Raw genomic sequence first — 19,475 nt, 5'->3', positions numbered from 1 at the left:
TAATTTTTGTATTTTTAATAGAGACGGGGTTTCACCATGTTGGCCAGGCTGGTCTCAAACTCCTGGCCTCAAATGATCCACCGGCCTCAGCCTTCCAGAATGCCAGAGTGCTAGAGTGCTAGGATTACAGGCATGAGCCACCGTGACCAGCTGGAACATAGGATTAAAATTAATTTCACTTGTTTAAATAATTTTATAATGCAGCTTCTAGATTTTTTTTGTTTTTAAGACAGAGTCTCCCTCTGTCACCCAATTGGAGTGCAGTGGTGAGATCTCAGCTCACTGCAACCTCCTCCTCCTCCCAGGTTCAAGCGATTCTCCTGCCTAACCCTCCCAAGTAGCTGAGACTACAGGCATGCACCACCACACCCGGCTAATTTTTGCATTTTTAGTAGAGATGGGGGTTTCACCATGTTGGCCAGGCTGGTCTCGAACTCCTGACTTTAAGTGATCTGCTCACCTTGACCTCCCAAAGTTCTGGGATTACAAGTGTGAGCCACAACACCAAGCCAGAATATATAATTAAAATTAACTTCACGTATTTAAATAATCTTACAATGCAGCTTCTAGGAAATTTTAAATCACATATGTGGCTCATATTATATTCCTACTGGCCTCGACAATTCCGCGCATCAGCAGAAGGTCAGGCCAGAGAAAACAGCCTGTAAGTTTTTGCTGGACTCTCAGGCCACATGTCAAAAGCAGACAGTTCTCTTAACATTTCACCGGAGTCACTACTCCCGCTTTGGCTCTGCATCTTTCCTCTAACTCAGAGGAAGACAAAGGGTTGGGCCCATCCTTCAACTACTCACATTAATTCCTCATTCCCTTCAAGCCTTAGAGATACTGTGGCCACCCCTCCCTCCCATCCCCACCTTCTTTTCCAAAGGCTGATTTAGAACAGGGTCAGTGAGTCAGACCCACGAAGCTTTGTATCCTTCCTGCCACATACAAGGCATCTGGTTGTGGGTGAGCTGCTGGGCCTCCCTGAACTTCACTTCTCATCGAATAAACGGGATGGTACTGGTGACTGCACTGGGCAGAGCTGTCCTCGGATTGGAGATGATGGACCTGAGGCCACCTCGCAGCACACAAAGGCCTCTGCTTCCTTCCAAGGCTCCCATTGTTCCATAGTATCACCTTGGGTACTTCTCCAAGTTGGCAACTCTGGAGGGACCAGGGCTCCCCCAAAACCAAAATAAGGGCAGTGACCTTCACAGCGACTCTACCTGGACAGGGCCAAGAGAGTGGGTTCACATGTAAATGACGTGTCTCCCAGGGAATTCCCCAGGTCGGGGAGGGGAGGATCCAGCCTACCTGGCTCTGCCCACAGATGATACCTGGCTCAGGTGACCTCTGCCAAGGGAGGACAGAGGTCCTTGACAGGGGTCTGGGCAGTCCTACGAGGACAGGGGCTCGGGCTGGGCAGAGAGGCAGGGGAGCGCTAGGTTATTTATGGGAAGCCCAAGCGATCTTGTTGGGAACAGGGAAGGGATTGGGATTTTGGAACAGGACTAAGAGCAGTTAATAGAAGGGACAGGGAGGAGCTAGAAACCCAGGGCCTAGCGTCCTGAGGAAACCAGTCAGGGAAAGGATGAAGGCTCCGTGGGCACCTCTGGCTGTGCCCCAGTTGCCCCCTACTTTGTATTTTTTTGTTTTTTTTTTGAGACTCACTCTGTTGCCCAGGCTGGAGTGCAGTGGTGCGATCTCAGCTCACTGTAACCTCCGCCCCCCGGGCTCAAGTGATCTACCTCAGTCTCCTGAGTAGCTGGAACTACAGGCATGCACCACCACACCTGGCTAATTTTTTGTATTTTTTGTAGAGATGAGTTTTCACTATGTTGCCCAGGCTGGTTTTGAACTCCTGGAGTCAAGTGATCCAACTGCCTCAGCCTCCCAAAGTGCTGGGATTACAGGTGTAAGCCACCGTGCCTGGCCTGCGCCTTACTTTGGTGCCCTTCCCACCCCCTGGCTATCCTACCTCCAACTCCTACCAGCCTTGTAAGGCTCAGCTTCCCTGCTGGTGAACAAGGTCTATATCACTTAGGTGGTGACTCCCCCCTTGTTTAGGGTTCAGAACAGCTCCAGGTCCCTGTTAGAGGGAGTGCATATGGCCTCCCTGAAAGAAGGTACCCACCTGAGTACAGGAGGTTGGGCTCAGCCCCAGGGCTGCCTTCCTGCAAAGATACACACAGCAACCCTGAATCATGGCTGCACTCAGGACAGAGGGCAGGACGGGGAACAGCCCTTGGGTGGTCAGGGAATTCCAAGACCAGTCCTCCCCAGCTATTCTAGTCCTCCCCTAGCCCTCTTCAGATTCAAACTAGGAGGCTGACCAAAGCCTGGCAGCCACTGGGGCCTCCTGAGCATAGCATCCAGCCTGCCTGGCCCCGCCCACATCTGATACCTGGCTCAGGTGACCTCTGCCAAGGGAGGAGAGAACAATGAACTCTTTTGACAGGGGGGCTGGGAAAGGAGAGCAAAGACTTGCAGAAGCGGCCAGACTGCAACATTAGCCTGGAGTGGGAGAGAAGGCCCCTCCCAGGTCTCTCCCGGGCTCTGGGACTCCTTTCCAGGTCCCGGAAGGGGAGGGAGTGGGCAAAGTCTGGTTGTCAGAGACAGCAGGACCTTCATCCTGCCTGCAGCCAGAGAGGACCCTGCCCAAGGGCTAGGACCCGAGGAGTCCCTGGCACTCCTCAGGGGGTTGGAAGGAGGGAGTGGCGGGGACCAGACCCTCGGAGGCTGCCCAGGGCCGTGGGGGAGCACGCCCGCCTGGCTGGGCCACTCTGCCCGATACTGGCTGGGTGTGGCCAGCTCAGATTCCTGGCAGTAGCAGCAGCCTGGCCCTCCCTGTGTGGCTGCTGTCACCTGACACCAGGGGCCCAGCCATGCAAAAGCCAATACAGAACAACCTGGCCCTCCGCAGGGGCTGCTGGCTCAGGAACGCACTGTTTGTTCAGGGCCTAAGGGGACAGGGGAGGGTGGGCACGGGCAGGGAAGGCCCAGGCAGGTGCTTCTGTGGCAGCCCGGCAAGCACAGCAGCCTGTTTGCCCTGATGGGTGTGGCTGCTTGGGGTGTGCCTGGGTTTGGCCGAGGGGAGGAGCTGTCTGTGAGCAGTTGTCTAGGAACGGGTTTTACCTTGACTTCTCCAGCAGCACTTCCTCCCTCCTGAGGTCCCATGGTTCCTTCCCTTGGTCCTCAGTGGCCCTGTCCTGGTGCTGCAGCTGACTTGTCTGTCTGTCCATCCCTCCAATGGGCTTGAGGGCCCACTATATATAGCAAACAGTTACTTCACTGGCGAAGTAACTGTGGTGTGAAGAGAGGTGAAGCCACTGCTCTGAGGTCACACAGCCAAACGGCAGGTGGAACCAGGACGTCCTCACCCCAGCCAGTGCCCCCCAAGATATGCTCCAGCGGTGCAAGCCCTGCAGACCTCAGTCTCCTCCCCTGCAGAATGGGAGCAACACCCATCCTGAGTTGTTGTGAGTGTGACACCACGACAAGGCAAGTCCTGGTAAGGCGTCGACCTGTGTCAGTCACCGTTTGAAGCAATTACACTCCCTTAGGATCATTATGATGCTGTTGGAGCTCAGGACATACCAACCCAAAACACCACTATAGCAGACCAGAATGTGCTACCCCAAAATAAACTTCTTTGACTTTTTTTTTTTTTTTGAGACAGAATCTTGCTTTGTCACCCAGGCTGGAGTGCAGTGGCATGATCTCAGCTCACTGCAACTTCCGCCTCCTGGGTTCAAGTGATTCTCCTGCCTCACCCTCCCAAGTAGCTGGGATTACAGGCGTACACCACCATGCCCAGCTAATTTTTGTATTTTTAGTAGAGACAGGGTTTCATCATGTTAGCCAGGCTGATTTCGAACTCCTGACCTCAGGTGATCCACCTGCCTCAGCCTCCCAAACTGCTGAGATTACAGGCATGACACACAGCGCCTGGCCATTTCTTTGGCATACTTTGAGCTGGTTATTCTCAGAAAGTGCAGACATGGGAGTAGCTCTGAAAAGCTGTCCTTTAGCCGGGTGTGGTGGTGCATGTCTGTAATCCCAGCTACGCGGGAGGCTGAGGCTGGAGAATCACTTGAACCCAGGAGGCAGAGGTTGTGGTGAGCTGACATCGCACCATTGCACTCCAGCCTGGGCAACAAGAACAAAACTCTGTCTCAAATTTAAAAAAAAAAAAAAAAAAAAAAGGAAAAGAAAAGAAAAGCTGCCATTTTGTAAAAGAAATTTACATCCACAAAGGAAACCTACATTAGTCAAATACAGGCTGAATATCCCTCATCTAACATGATTGGGGCTACAGTGTTTTAGATTTCAGAATCTTTTGGATTTTGGAATATTTACATTATATTTATCAGTCAAGCATCCCAAATCCAAAATTTCAAAATCTGCAATGCTCCAATGAGCACTCCCTTTCAGTGTCATGTTGGTACGTCAAAAACTCAGATTTTGGAGCATTTCGGATTTCAGATTTTCTGATCATGTGGGCTCAGCCCATATCTGTATCAGGAAGAAGGCTTCTCCAAGGCAACTTTTATTACCAAGAGACCTTCTCTGCATAACAAGACAACCTTCAGTCACCATACACTTCCTCCCCTCACCTTTCTATAACCTGGTCACACCCCACCCCAGTCATTTATTTATTTATTTATTTTGACACAGGGTCTCACTCTGTCACCCAGGCTAGAGTGCAGTGGGGTGATCTCGGCTCACTGCAACCTCCACCTCCGGGGTTCAGCTGAGTCTCCTGCCCCAGCTTCCCTAGTAGCTGGAACCACAGGCGTGGGCCACCACATCCAGCTGATTTTTATATTTTTAGTAGAGACGGGGTTTCACTATGTTGGCCAGTCTGGTCTCTAACTCCCGACCTCACGTGATCCACCCACTTCAGCCTCCGAAAGTGCTGGGATTACAGGTGTGAGCCACTGCGCCCGGCCTCCTGTCAATTTAATTCATAGCCCAACCAAAGAACCTAGAAGGCTGGAGGGAAGTCAGTTTTTGCTCCCCTACAATGCCCATTTTACAGATGAGGAAACTAAAGAACAGACAGGTTAAGTAACGCGTCCACTGTGTCCACCGTGTCTTATATGGTGAGGAAGCAACAGACCCAGCATCTAGACCCAGGCCATGTGGCTGCAAAGTCCCTGCCCCTGATCACTACCTGGCGCCTCGGATGCCTGGCACATAGCCTTCGGTGAACTGGAGTTACCACTCTGACAGCCAGCCACTGGCAGAGTTCAGAGACTGTTTGCAATCACTGATCCTCTGCAGGTACTGAAGCCAAAGAAACAGGACGTCTCCCTCTCAGGGCCCCCCGGGCGATGTCCTTGCTCTCTTTGAGGCATTGGGCTTGGTGTAGGTGTAAAGGGATTGAGCCAGAAGGTGTTGGAGGAAAAGACCAGAACTGGTTCAGAAGCCAGTGTCTACAAGCCACCTGGGATTGAGCTGCGACGGCGCCACTGTCCCAGCTGTCATAGCACCCAGCAGACTGGCCTTCCAGGACCACTGGAAGAGATGACCTGAGTTGCCAGGCATGAACGCTGTCTGGGGCCTGACCCTCACCTACACCAACAGCCCACTTGCCGCTCCAGACTCCAGCCCTGGGTATCCCACCGTCTGCTGGACCTGTCCCAAGGCTCCCCCGGCTCAACCTCAAGCCACATAACACCCACCGTAGCACGGTGCTGCTGCACACTGTGGCCGCCAGCCAGGCATGGCCTTCGATTCATGCAGGAACTCATCTACATGATGAGTTCCTCACACCAACTATATGGATGGAGTAGCTCTGATTGTCATTATCTCAGAGGCACGTGACCTACTCAAGGTCACACAGCTGGTGAGCCAGGCAGTCGGCACCACTCACCTCCGGGCAAGCTAACTCTCCGTAAATGGAGAGCACTGTTGTTGCAACTGTGTCCAAATCAAAACGATCAAAATATATTACTTTTCCTCAAATCTGCTCTTCACTACTCCTGGCCTGGGCTCCCCCTCCCAAGACCTGGCACCACCACCCACCCAGGTCAGAACCTCCACAGTCATCCTGGACACCCACCTCCCCTCCCCGCCCCTTCTCTTTACTGCCCCATCAGCAGATCTCGGCAATCGGATGCCCTGAACCGTTCTCTATTCCACGGGTCTGAAACCAGGAGCGATTTTACCCCTCAGGAAACATTCTTCGTTGTCACATCTTGACGGGTGTGTGTGTATGTATGTGCCACTGGCATCTGGTGGGTAGGACCAGGGACACTGCTACATAATCTGCAATGCACAGCACAGCCAGCCTCAAATACCTGCGAGTGCTGAAGCGGAGAAACCCTGCTCAATCATGCCGTGTCCCCATCCCCACCGGCTGGGCTTCCAGCCCCTTCCTTCTGGGCTGTTACCTATCTAGTCACCGCAATGACTCCTAACCACTCTGAGCTTACCCGCTTTGCCCAAAGGGTGAAAACATCTGCAGGTTTATCGTTCCTATATTGTAAATGCAACCACTATTCGCTCCCTTGCTCACAACCCCCTGGGGCGGCAGGGTCAGATCAGGCCCAGATGCCGGCAGCCTCCCTGCCTCACACCCGGGGCTGGGGAGGGGCAGAGCAGACGGGATCCCAAATCCTCCTGGATCTGGCCTCATCCTCCAATCCCACCCTGCTGGCCCCACCACACTCCCCAAGCCTGGATGAGTCTACCCTGCTCCCGAATTCCCCGGGCTCTCCCCTTCCTCTTCTCCACTCCCAGGGCCCGAAATGTCAAGCCATCAGCCTCCTCCCTCCTGCAGACTGTGAAAGTGGAGGGCAGAGGCCCAATGAGATTCCCACAGCGCTGAGCCTTGGGCCGCGGATCCAGGGGTGCTCAATGCATGCTTCTTGCATTTGAATGGAAAGAGGAAGGTAGAGCAGGAGACCCAGGAGCCTCCCTCTGCCACCCCCAGGCCTGGGAGTGGAACAATCAAGTTTGGGGACACCCCTGGGGGATAGGAGAAAGAGGGAGGGACAACTCTTCGCCCCAACTCCACCTCAGCCTCACTCAGCTGCACAGACAGAATTTGGGGCAAGGGGGCAGGGGTGGGGGGTGTTCAGCCCTGTTTGCTGAGCCTGTCTGTCAGATTTCTGCCACTTTTTCAGAGTGAGAGACAGGAGGCAGATGGGGGTCACCCAGCTCCCTTCCATCCCCTGTGGACACTGGAGCTTTGAGACCCAGCACCCATAGGCTACTCCCTCCAGAGCAAGGGTAGGAGGCTGTAGGTGTCCTGAGGTCTCCCATTCCCAACACCTGCACCCCCATATCCCAAGGCCCAAAAGCGAGCTGGCGGGAAGCACGTTGGCGTAGGAAAGCCCTAATTCCAGAGGCGAATGTCTTTGTGGCAAAGCTCCATCAGGGACACCAACTCCTCCCACAGGCTACGAAACCCAGAGGGAAATGGCAGGGCACCTTGGCAGCGCTGACCCACCTCTCTCAGGGAGGTCCCTCCAACCCACGACCCACCTCTCCCAACAGGGAGGTCAGGGAGGTCCCATCCAGCCCACAGCAGCAGCCAGCATTCCTGGGCCACTGTGCCTAGCACTTAAGTTACCTCATCCCACGTACGCCCTTAACAAGCCTAAGGTGTGGGCGACAGGCATACGGCCATCCAGCTTCTATGTGGCAAAGTTGGGTTTGCACCTGGGGAGGCTGACTTCCACACTTCTCAAATCCAAAACAAAAATACATCCAAAGAGAATTCCTCATTCTCCACAGGGAGACATCCCTTTTCCAGACTGTCTGGTCTCATATCCACTGCTTCCTTTCGGGGGCAGGGGAGCCCAAATGGAAGCCCCCAACGAAAGCCATATGTCCAGCCCTCAGCATGCTGGGAGGGTCCTGGATCCCGGGGGGAAGAGCATCACAGTGTCCCGGTTCCTGTAGCCCACCTTCCCAGCAGAGGGGCCAAAGCACAAGTGAGAAGGTATTTATCCCCCAAGGCCCCACACAGCTCGGTGGCCCAGAAGTTTAAGAGCCACACTGCACGCCTCCTAGGTACAGGCCGGTCCTGACCTTCTCAGGCCCCAGGCTCCTGAAGGGAAGCCCCACAGGGCTTCTGGTATCCCGGGTGCAGGTTTGGGATTGGGGTAGTCCGAGGTCAACTCTGGCTCATTCTCCTGGGCACCTCTCCCCACTCACCCTGGCCAGAGCCAGTAGGAATCACGTGTTCAGCCTGCAGGGGAGCTGCATGTTCCTTCAGGGCAATTTGAGAAGGGAGAAACAGCCATGGCCTGTGACTCCTGGGCCCCAAGGGAACTGGAACATTATCACCCCTGCAGACTGCATCCTTTCATCTCACACGTCCCTAAGCCTCCATGACAACCCTGTGCCGAGGTAGGTAGGGCAGATCGTTTTATTCCCATGATACAGGTAGGGAAACTGAGGCTCGATGAGGTGGGGTGACTTGCAGAGGTCACACAGCCAGTGAAAGCCTTGGGATGAGAAGTCCCAACTCGTGAGGGCAACCTATTCCTCTTTCCCATAAAAGCCCTTTAACCAGGCCCCATTTCCAAAGTCTGAGTCCCAAGAGGCACTGCAGGCAGCCACATAAGAGCTGTACCTTAATCCAGGTAAGAGATGCCTCAGCCCCAGCCTAAGCCACCTGGCCCAAAACCTGGGGGTCATCTTCCCTGCTCTCCCTAACTTACCTTGTTAAACTGGAACAGGTCCCGCTTGAGCCTCTCCCGCACAGGGTCGTGCCCTGGCCTCAGGAACCGCCTCATTGTGCTTAGTCTGCAGCCCCCACTGGAGACCTGGAGAAACAGAAGGAGTTGCAGGGGCCTGTCCTGGCACTCAGGTATCGATTAGGCCCGGCCCAAACAGGTGGAGCGGGGCCTCTCTCTCTGAGTCCAGTAGGCAGCCACCGTGGGGCCAGGCCAGCTTCACAGTGATTGCCCATGCACCCTGGCTGGCTTCCCCACGCTCAGATCTAGAGGCCGGCCCACCTCAGGGCTGAAGGCTCTCACCACCTGTGGCCTTCTAATGGGGGCAGGAAAAGCTGGGGGAGGAAGCCATTTAGCCTGGCTTTATAAGCACAAGGAGGGCCGGCGGGCCCTGAGGTTAATTAGCTTAATTGTTAACCTGTTTTCCGAGAAACCATGAAACTCCAGCTAAGCAGAAAGGGAAACTTCACAAGCCTCTTCCTCTAAAGTCTTTTGGAAGGTAGAAACACCAAGCCCATCCTTCCCAGATCAGAGCCCGAGTCGGGCAGGGCTGAGGCCTGTAGTGACTCCAGGCCAGGCCACAGGCAAACGCTTCCTCCTTCTGACCTCGGGGAAGGCTGTCCAGGGACCCTCGACCTCAGCCCCTCCAACCAGCCACAGCTACAAGGAACTCGAGTGGGCACGGGTGGCACAGGGCACTCAGTCAGGGGGTGCTGGCCCCTGCCACCACGCCCGGGGTCTCTGCCAGTCCTGTCCCCTCTCTCTGGCTAGCCCCAGTCCAGCTTCCCTGTGCTCTCATGGGGTGTGCTCAGAAAGGTTCTCTTTCCCATGGGCCCAAGTGGAGAATAATCAGGAGAAATCTGCTCCCAATAAAGAAACCAGCTCAAGGCCCCCAAACTCTCCGCCCACCATAGAATCCATTCCCAGCCCAAGGGGAAACTATTTCTGGATTATCCTTGGGGGAAGGGGAAGGAGTCTCTGTGCTCCAGCTTCTGCCTTCCAGTAGCTCAGCCTCCTGCTGACCACAGGACAGCAAGGCCCGTCCTTGGGAAACACAGACAAGGCCCACCCTGGGCACAGCTCCGTCCACTCCCAGCAGGATGGGGGAAGGAAGCAGACTCAGGCCCCACCCTGGAGGCGCATACTCCAGTCAGGGGCAGGTAGAGACAGGGCAGCCTAGTGTTGAGTGCTCGGACTGCAGGAGGGAGAGGGAACACCTGGCCCAAAGTGGGGAGGGCAGGTCATATTCGAGAAGAAGGCATCTAAGCTGAGGTTTGAAGGGATTCTGGTTCTTGGGAGGTGGCAAAAATTAACCGTCAGATCAGGACTTTGCATATGATAGGATCCCATGTGATCTGGGCAGGGTGGGAGAAGGTAGGTAACGTGGGTGGCAGAGTTGGGGGTGTCTTCGGGCAGAGGAACCGAGGGCTTGCTATGCTGGCAGGGTGACCTGATTTTGCAAAATCACACTGAAAAAGAGGCAGTCTTGTAATCCCAGCACTTTGGGAGGCCGAGGCACGTGGATCACATGAGGTCAAGAGTTTGAGACCAGCCTGGCCAGCATGGTGAAACCTTGTCTCTACTAAAAATACAAAAGTTAGCCGCATGTGGTGATGGACGCCTGTAATCCCAGCTATTTGGGAGGCTAAGGCAGGAGAATTGCTAGAACCCAAGAGGCGGAGGTTGCAGTGAGCCACGATCAGGCCATTGCACTCCAGCCTGGGCAACAGAGCAAAAACAACGTCTCAAAAAAAAAAAAAAAAGAAGCAGAGCCCTATCCCCCTTGAGTGAAAGGATCTGCAGGGTCAGTTACCTCAAAAACGAACACCAGGAACCAGCCCCCGGAGCGCTGTCACCTTCTGGGGAAACTGAAAAAGAGGGTCAGTCCAGGACGTTCCTGCCTTCACATTTTGGAGGAGTCAGACCAGAGGTGGGGACCAGAGGTGGGGCTCCCACTTTGCTGGGGCAGAGCAGGTGGCCGGGAAACTCCCAGGGCCCACTTGATCCAAGGTCCCAAGGCAGTTCAGAGAACAGGCACCGGAAAGCCCCGAGGGCTTCTGGAATGGAAGTGAGGGGACACCGGATCTGCTGGCCCAGCGTTCCAGCCTGGGGGAGGGCAGCTCACGCTCATAAACCAGCTGGACTCCTGGAGGGCTCACACCCCCACCCGGGGCCCAGGCCAAGGTCACTGGGTCAGAAGTCAGAGGAAGCGTGCTGGGGGCTCCCTGGAGAGCGACCACAGCCTGCAGACTCCAGGGAGGGGACAAGAGGGCACAGGGTCATTCGTGCCAAAGACTCCACACAGGCTTAAAGGTGACAAGGCAGAACTGGGGGCTGGGAGAAGGTGCCAGCAGGAAGGAGGAAGACAGGGTGTACCAACGGCATCAGGAGGACCCCACCGGGTCAGGAGGGCGCAGACACCGGGCACCACCCACCCACCCAAATGCTCCCTGGAGCACCTGCCATGCAGCAGGGAGTGAGTGTACCAGACCCTCTGCATCCTATTCCGTTTAAAACATTTTGCTCTAATCCCAGCGCTTTGGGAGGCCGAGGCGGGAGGATCACGAGGTCAGGAGATAGAGACCATCCTGGCCAACACGGTGAAACCCTGTCTCTACTAAAAATATAAAAAATTACGCGGGCGCAGTGGTGGGCGCCTGCAGTCCCAGCTACTCAGGAGGCTGAGGCAGGAGAATGGCGTGAACCTGGGAAGCGGAGCTTGCAGTGAGCCGAGCTCACACCACTGCACTCCAGCCTGGGCGAAAGAGCGAGACTTCCGTCTAAAAAAAAAAAAACATTTTGCTCAAGTAATCTGTGACCATTGTAGAAAAAGCAAATACAGAGGAGAAAATCCTCCCTAAACCCCAGCACCCAGAGAGCCACAGTCATGGGCCGCTGAATGTCCTGGCCACCTCCTTTCCTTGGCACTGAGTGAGTTTGTGAGCGTGGAGCCCCTCACACCACCCTGATCTGGGAAGCCGTCTGAAAGGTAAGCGGAACCTCCCCACTAGACAGGCAAGGAAACAGACCACGGCAGCAAAACACCCTGTCCAACGTCACCAAGTAACAAGCGGCAGAACTCGGACTGGACCCCAAGTCAGAAGGGCTCTGGGTAGCAGCGAAGGATGGATAATACAGAACAAAGGATGCCCAACGACACCCCTGAAGTTAAAAGGCAGGGACACGTGCAGACACACTCCCAGATGCTGGCCGCTCAGAGCCCAACCAGCAGTCTGGGGCCTGGTGACTGGCCACTGCTGACAGGGTGCTGGCGAGGTCTGGCTGGGCAGAGCTGGTGGCCTTGTACGGACCTGCTGCTCTTCCCACACGGGGCTGGGACCTCATGAGCGTGGGGTGATGGAGCCAGGAGGACCAAGGCAGGGTGTGCAAGGCATCCCCTCACTCCAATCAACTTACTGCCCAGGTCAAGGCATGGAAAAGCACCACGCTTCCTTGAAGAGGGGGCTGGTCTAGGCCTGGCGGGGCTCACCTCCAGGTGGCTCCTCAGCTCCCCACCCCAGACAAGTAGGTTCTCTGCAGAGAAACTTCAGGAAGCCAGGCCTAGAGCTGCCTGGTAAGAACAGATCCTATGTACTCAGCCCACTCCTAGAGGGAGCCAGGGGTTGTAGGGTTGTGAGGGAAAGAGCCCTGGGCTAGGGGCCAACAGGCCAGGGCTCGCCGTCACAGCACAGCACAGCACAGCTCCCCCAAGCCGCATGGCCTCCAGAGACAGCTCCTCTGTAAAGGTGGATGGCACTTCCTCCTCCCACAAGGATCGCATAGAAGGAGCAGGAGCTTGGCATGGAGCAGACACTGTCCTAGGACAGGGATATAGCAGTGACAGGGGAGCAACAGACACTTCACGGGACACAAGTCAGAAAATGGGATGATTTCCAGACAGCTGCAGTAACTCTCACCTGTAATCCCAGCACTCTGGGAGGCCGAGGTGGGCGGATCACTTGAGGTCAGGAGTTCGAGACCAGCCTGACCAACATGGTGAAACCCTGCCTCTACTAAAAATACAAAAATTAGCTGAGCATGGTGGGGCGCACCTGTAGTTCCAGCTATGCAGGAGGCTGAGGCGGGAGAATCGCTTGAACCTGGGAGGTGGGTTACAGTGAGCTGAGATCGCACTACTGCACTCCAAGCTGGGTGACGGAGTGAGACTCTGTATGAAAAAAAAAGTAACCAGAAAATGGGATGATTTCTGACAGAGGTTAGACCCATCTCTGATTAAAAAAAAAAAAAGATGGACTGGGCACAGTGGCTCACTCCTATAATCTCAGCACTTTGGGAGGCCAAGGTGGGAGGATCACTTGAGCCTAGGAGTTGGAGACCAGCCTGGGCAACATAGTGAGACCCTGTCTCTAAAAAAAAAAAAAAAAAGGAAAGGAGATTTTTTCAAATTTACATGGAACAATAAAAATTTTGAAAAGAAAGGAGGGCTGGGCACAGTGGTTCATGCCTATAATCCAAACACTTTGGGAGGCTGCAGTGGGAGGATCCCTTGAGCTCAGGAGTTCAAAACCAGCCAGGGCAACATAGGGAGACCCTATCTCTACAAATAATAAAAACAAAATTAGCTGGGCATGGTGGCATGCACCTGTGGTCCCAGCTACTCAGGACGCTGAGGTGGAAGGACTGCCTGAGCATGGGAGGTTGAGGCTGCAGTGAGCTATGATCGCGCCACTGCACTCCAGCCTAGATGACAGAGTGAAACTCTGTCTCAAAACAAACAAACAAAAAGCATTAGCCAGGCACAGTGGCAAGCACCTGTGGTCCCAGCTACTTGGGAGGCCGAGGCAGGAAGATCAGTGGAGCCCAGGAGTTTGAGGCCACAGTGAGCTATGACTGGACCACTGCACTCCAGCCTGGGCCACAGAGCGAGACTCTGTTTCTAAAAAAAGAACTGAAAGAAAGAAAAAAAAGGGATGCGACGATCCAGCAACTAGGCTTTGGCGGCCAAGAGGTCTCGGTGACCATTCCTTTGTCAGAGCCTGTGCGTTCCCTGTTCCCACTGCCTGGGTCACTTTCCTCCAGATACCTTCATGCCCTACCCTACCTGAAGCTGCAGTCTCCTGGGACATTCTCTCTCCTTCCCTGCTTGGACCTGGCCACGCTTGGAAACACTGAATAGTTTACTTATTAATCTTGTTGATTACCTGTGTAATCCTACACAGGCAGTAGCTTTCTTTTTCCTATTCAAGGCCTTTTGTCCTTTTATTCACTGCTGTATCCGAGTGCACACAGCGAGGGCTCACTCGTTATCTGTTGAATGAATGAATGAACAGAGGAAGGAGGCGAGGTCTCCACCGAGACTGACTGGTGGGAAGGGGCCAGCCACAGACAACTTGGGGCACAGTGCATTAGGCAGAAGGAACAACAGCTGCAAAGCTTCAAGATGAGACAGGCTTGTATGTTTCAGGATGAAGACAAGTGGGGGGCCCAATGCAGAGATCTGTGTAGATGACACGAGAGAGATGACAAAGTGGGCCTCCTGAGCTGTCCTAGGCAGGGACCTGTTGGGGCCTGCCCTCCGACCCCGTTCCCTCCTCCATGTCCCTGGCCCTCTCTCCTTGGCCCTGCGCTGGCTGCTCCATCTACTCAGCCCTACCCTGGCTCCATTCACTATGGTCCCTGCCATTCTGTCTGAAATACCTTCTTGCCTGCTCAATCAGCCTGGCCCCCTTCCAGGCTGGGCACGGTGGCTCATGCCTGTAATCCCAGCACTTTGGGAGGCCAAGGCGGGCGAATTACTTGAGGCCAGGAGTTCGAGATCAGCTTGGCCAACACAGCGAAACCTCGTCTCTACTAAAAAGACACAATATTAGCCAGGCGTGGTGACGGGTGCCATGTGGTCCCAGTTACTCAGGAGGCTGAGGCAGGAGAATCGCTTGAACCCAGGAGGCGGAGGTGTAGTGAACAAAGATTGTACCACTGCACTACAGCCCGGGCAACAGAGAGAGACTGTCTCAAAAAAAAAAAAAAAAAGAAGTCACCTTCGAAAAAACCTTCCCATCTGAACCCATCCTGACCATTCTCAGAGTCCTGGGAGGCTGTCCTTGTCTACCATGGTTTTAAGGGATTTTTTGGTTTTTTTTTTGAGACGGAGTCTCACTCTGTCCCCCAGGCTGGAGTGCAGTGGTGTGATCTTGGCTCACCGCAACTATGTCTCCCAGGTTCAAGCAATTCTCCTGCCTCAGCATCCCGAGTAGCTGGGATTATGGGATTACAGGTGTCCACCACCGTGCCCGGGTAATTTTTTTGTATTTTTAGTAGAGCCGGGGTTTTACCACGTTGGCCAGGCTGGTCTCAAACTCCTGACCTCAAGTGATCCGCCCACCTTGGCCCCCAAAGTGCTGGGATTATAGGCATGAGCCACCACACCCAGCCTGGGATCATTTTATCCTAATGGGTAAAGGGACCATTTTATCTGAATCCTGAGAAAGGTCAAGATGGGTTCAGATGGGGAAGAACCACACCTTAGGATAAAATGCTTGGTTAAAACCATAGTGGACAGGCCGGGCGCGGTGGCTCAAGCCTGTAATCCCAGCACTTTGGGAGGCCGAGACGGGCGGATCACGAGGTCAGGAGATCGAGACCATCCTGGCTAACACGGTGAAACCCCGTCTCTACTAAAAATACAAAAAACTAGCTGGGCGAGGTGGTGGGCACCTGTAGTCCCAGCTACTCGGGAGGCTGAGGCAGGAGAATGGCGTAAACCCAGGAGGCGGAGCTTGCAGTGAGCTGAGATCTGGCCACTGCACTCCAGCCTGGGCGGCAGAGCAAGACTCCGTCTCAAAAAAAAAAAAAAAACCATGGTGGACAGGGACAGCCTCCCAGCGTCATGCATGTCTCCTGGCCTTGATGTGCTGTTTATGAAACTGTCAGAAAAAATCAGAAGCAAACTAAATGGCCCACAACAGGGGACAGGTGAAGTGTGCTCAGGCCTATGACAAAAGGCTTGCAGTCATTTAAAGGAACAAAAGGGCCAGGTGCTGTGGCTCATGTCTGTAATGCCAGCACTCTGGGAGACCAAGGTGGGTGGATCACTGGAGGTCAGGAGTTTGACAGCAGCCTGGCCGACATGGCAAAACCCCGTCTCTACTAAAAAAATTAGCCGGGCATGGGGGTAGGTGCCTGTAACCCCAGCTACTTGGAGGGCTGAGGCAGGAGAATTGCTGAACTCGGGAGGTGGAGGGTGCAGTGAGCCCAGATCGTGCCACTGCACTCCAGCCTGGGTAACAGAGCGAGACTCCATCTCAATAAATAAATAATAGACAAAAGACCATTTCATGGCATGGGACTATATGTACAAAGAATCCAAGAATCAGGCAGAATCTATTAAAAATACCTGTTTGACAATGTACTTGGAAGGGTTATGGGATTAGTGGTGATTCTTTTTTCTCCTTTTTGTTTATCTGCCTCCTAGGCAGGGTGGATAAGAGGATCAAACGAGAGAAGGGATGAGGCCCCAGGCATGGTCAGGCGGGAGGGTGGGTCCAGCCCGTCCTGCTGGTGGAATGTTCCTGTGCTCACCAGGCGTGGGTTCCTCTCCAGCCACCGCAACCTGAGTAGGGAGAGGTACCCCCTAGAGACACCCAATAGTTAGACAGGCCCGGAAGACCGGGGAGACAGGCCGGTGGGACTCGCTGTGCGATCGTGGGCTTCAGGGTCCTGAGTAGAAAGGCCTTTTCTATTCCATCGTCCCGAGGCTTTAAAGCAGGGCCAGAGAGCCGGCCTGGCAAACTCTAAGGTGCTGTGCACTTAAGTGACACACCTGGGAGGAACGTGGAGAAGAGACAAGTTCAGGAGCCACAAGTCCTCAAATCTAACACCAGAAACGGTCTAGGGCAGTCACTGGAGTCGCCACCTAGCCAGAGTGCCACCTCTGAGATGAGACTTCTTAGGAAAACCTTCTCCACCCCACTAACTTCTAAAGGCCATCCAACCTCAGTCTCCACTCCGGCCTGTCATCAGACCAGCCTCCGAGCCACCCTCCCTGTTCTGCCCTGCTCTGTTCCCTTGTGGCGGGCGCCAGGGTTTAGAGCCGGGCCGCATGAGGTTTGCTGCCTTGTGGCTGGTTCCCATCCACTTTCTACCCAAGCCTGTGCCTTGTATGTGGAACCAGCCTGAGAGCTCCCTGTGGGCAGCTGATTGACCAGTTTCCCTCCCTCCCCACTGTTCCACTCACCCACCTCTGCAGCTGGCCAGCAAAACTTTTCTGGGTCTAGGACAGGTGTCCACACACCCGGACACCCACCTGGAAAGAACAGGAGAGCTCTCCACTTGGTGACAGGCCAGATAATCCACACCCTGGCCCGCCTTCCATTCAAGAGCTCAGGAAAGAGACCAGTGGAGGCAGAGAGAGAATAACTGCACAGGGCTGGTCTTGCCTGGGGCCCCCCTTGCTCTAAGCAGCAGATGTGATTGTGCCCCAGAGAGGAGAGGGGATTCCCAGGTCAGACTGCTTCTCCCGCCCTGTCACTGTTTGGGGCACCTGGGCTAATTTGTCCCTGTGAGACCAAGGCTTGGCCAAGCCGAGCCAGCCCTCTGGCCTGGAGATGTGGGAGGGGCCAGCCTTCAAGAAGCTCCCTCCATAGCTCAGGAAGTTCCATTGATCTCATTGATCTGCTGGGAGAGTCCACACCCAGCGGCAGGACTCCAGACCCAGCCCAAACCAGAGACGGCCACGGGCCGCACCCAGTGCCAGCTGCCTGCTCTCAGGGCGTGCCGCCTGATGTCCCATGCTCTCGTCTCCTCTTCACTCGTGCTCCCCACAGCCCGCTGCTGATTAAGAAGCTGCCTTCCCCTCTACAACATCCTGTGTGAGGCCTGAGTGTGGCTGTGGCCTCCTGTTTGACGGATGTGAATCCGCCCCTGCACCTCCTACTCTGATGGTAGTGGTGGGTAGGGATCTAAACCACAGAGGCAGCTGCTGACCCCTGCGGCATCTGTGCCAACTCAGATGTCTGTAGCCGCTTTGCAAGTGCCCATGTAGTCCTGGGAAGCCCAATCTCCCAGAAGTACCAGGCAGGTCCCTGGCCAGCAGCTTAGCAACCAAACCTCGGCTGAAGGGCATTTCCATGGAGTGGGATGTAGGGAAACACAAACCAGAGGGAATAGGGGCATGACCAGAGGACTGTCGTCCCCGCTGCTGTTAAGTAGTAAAAGGTATTGAGAGCTAGCTATGGTTGGATGTGACTTTAACACTTTACATCCATCTCATTTAATTCTTACAATTACTTATGAAGTGATCGATTAGGAGTGGCCCCAAGCTCAAACAGTTAATAAGAGTCCAAGTCCTTTGCCAAGCTCAGTGGCTTATGCCTGTAATCCCAGCACTTTGGGAGGTCGAGGCAGGAGGATCTAGGACCTAGGAGTTTGAGACCAGCCTGGGCAACTTAGGGAGACCTTGTCTCAGCAAAAACGTAAAAACTGGCCAGCCATGGTGGCTCACACTTATAGTCCCAGCTACTGAGGAGGCTGAGGTGGGAAGATCACTTGAGCCCAGGAGGTTGAGGCTGCAGTGAGCTATGATAGCACTACTGTGCTCCAGCCTGGGTGACAGAGCAACATCCTTTCTAAGAAAAAAAAAAAAAAAAAATCCAAGTCCAAAAAAAAAAAAAAATCCAAATCCCATTTGCATTCCAATCTGACTCCAGAATCCTCTGCTCAAGTCAGGCCTCTCCCCCAGGACAAAGGGGCTGCCTGTTCACAGGTTGGATCGGCCCCATTTGGGGTCAGCCTCCATCCCCCCCACCGTCTATCCTATGGAACCACAACCACCACACAGCCCCAAGAGCATCCTCCCGCCATGCCTAGACTCCTCCTGAAGTTTCCTTTCTGTTGCCCCTCCTGGGCCTGTAAGATGGGGTGGAAGGTGGGCATGCACCCCCATTCTGGGGGCTTTAGCACCCTTTCACAATCCAACACCAGACTCTCTCTCCAGGGAAGTGACTAGCAGAAAGTCAAGTCCCAGGAAATGCAAAACCATTCTGGGGAGAAGATGGACCACCTGCCTGTGGCTGGCATGGGCAGGCCACCCAGCCCATCCAATCAGACCCCTTTCTAGGGCCTCCTACCTGCCCTAAAACTGGAACAGCTGTCCCCAGAAGCTTCCAGATGTCAGCTCCAGGAGGTAGGGATCGTGCTGGCCTCATCCATGGCTGCATCCCTAGTGCCTCGTGGGAGGGACTGAAATTTTATTTGAACAGCTCCCTCACTTCCTTCAAGGCTTTGCTCAAATGTCACCTTCTGGCAGAGGCCCACTCTAACCACCTGTTAAAGTTGTAACCTGCCCCCTACCATGCGGGTTCGCAATTGTTGCTCTAGTTCTTTTTACCCTATAGCCCGTATCGCCTTTTAACACCTAATTTATTAGTTACTTTTACTTTCTGTCACTCAGGCTTCTCACCCTTTAGAAAGAACTCTCCATGATGGCAGACATCTTTGCTTTGTTTAAGGATCACATCCAACATCTAGAACCACACAAGAGGCATCAGAAAATACTTGAACAGGCCGGGCGCGGTGGCTCACGCCTGTAATCCCAGCACTTTGGGAGGCCCAGGCAGGTGGATCACAAGGTCAGGGGATTGAGACCATCCTGGCTAACACAGGGAAACCCCACCTCTACTAAAAATACAAGAAATTAGCCGGGTGTGGTGGCGGACGCCTGTAGTCACAGTTACTCGGGAGGCTGAGGCAGAAGAATGGCGTGAACCCGGGAGGCAGAGCTTGCAGTGAGCCAAGATCACGCCACTGCACTCCAGCCTGGGC

General features: G+C 54.4%; 1 protein-coding gene across 4 annotated transcripts in view; it reads right to left on the bottom strand.

Moving 5' to 3' along the window:
• LLGL2 (lethal giant larvae homolog 2 (Drosophila)) overlaps positions 1-19,464 on the bottom strand; it is a 52,789-nt gene extending 33,325 nt beyond the window's left edge. The window contains exons 1-3 of one of the 4 annotated variants that reach the window (XM_011979452.1): positions 19,420-19,464; positions 11,354-11,401; positions 8,682-8,786 (exon numbers count right to left, since the gene is read on the bottom strand). In XM_011979452.1, the coding sequence (XP_011834842.1) occupies positions 8,682-8,756 (75 nt within the window). In that variant the 5' untranslated portion in view covers positions 8,757-8,786; positions 11,354-11,401; positions 19,420-19,464. Of the gene's footprint in view, positions 1-8,681; positions 8,923-8,978; positions 9,028-11,353; positions 11,402-19,113; positions 19,186-19,419 lie in introns of those variants that run through there. The other 3 variants (XM_011979592.1, XM_011979393.1, XM_011979529.1) reach the window with 3 other exon arrangements.
• Positions 19,465-19,475: the final 11 nt, after the last annotated feature.

The sequence above is a fragment of the Mandrillus leucophaeus genome, unplaced genomic scaffold, assembly GCF_000951045.1.
Source record: "Mandrillus leucophaeus isolate KB7577 unplaced genomic scaffold, Mleu.le_1.0 Scaffold1, whole genome shotgun sequence".
NCBI classification, from domain to species: Eukaryota; Metazoa; Chordata; class Mammalia; order Primates; family Cercopithecidae; genus Mandrillus; species Mandrillus leucophaeus.
The sequence above is the reverse complement of the archived record's forward strand: the minus strand, read 5'-3'. Positions and strand labels throughout refer to the sequence as shown.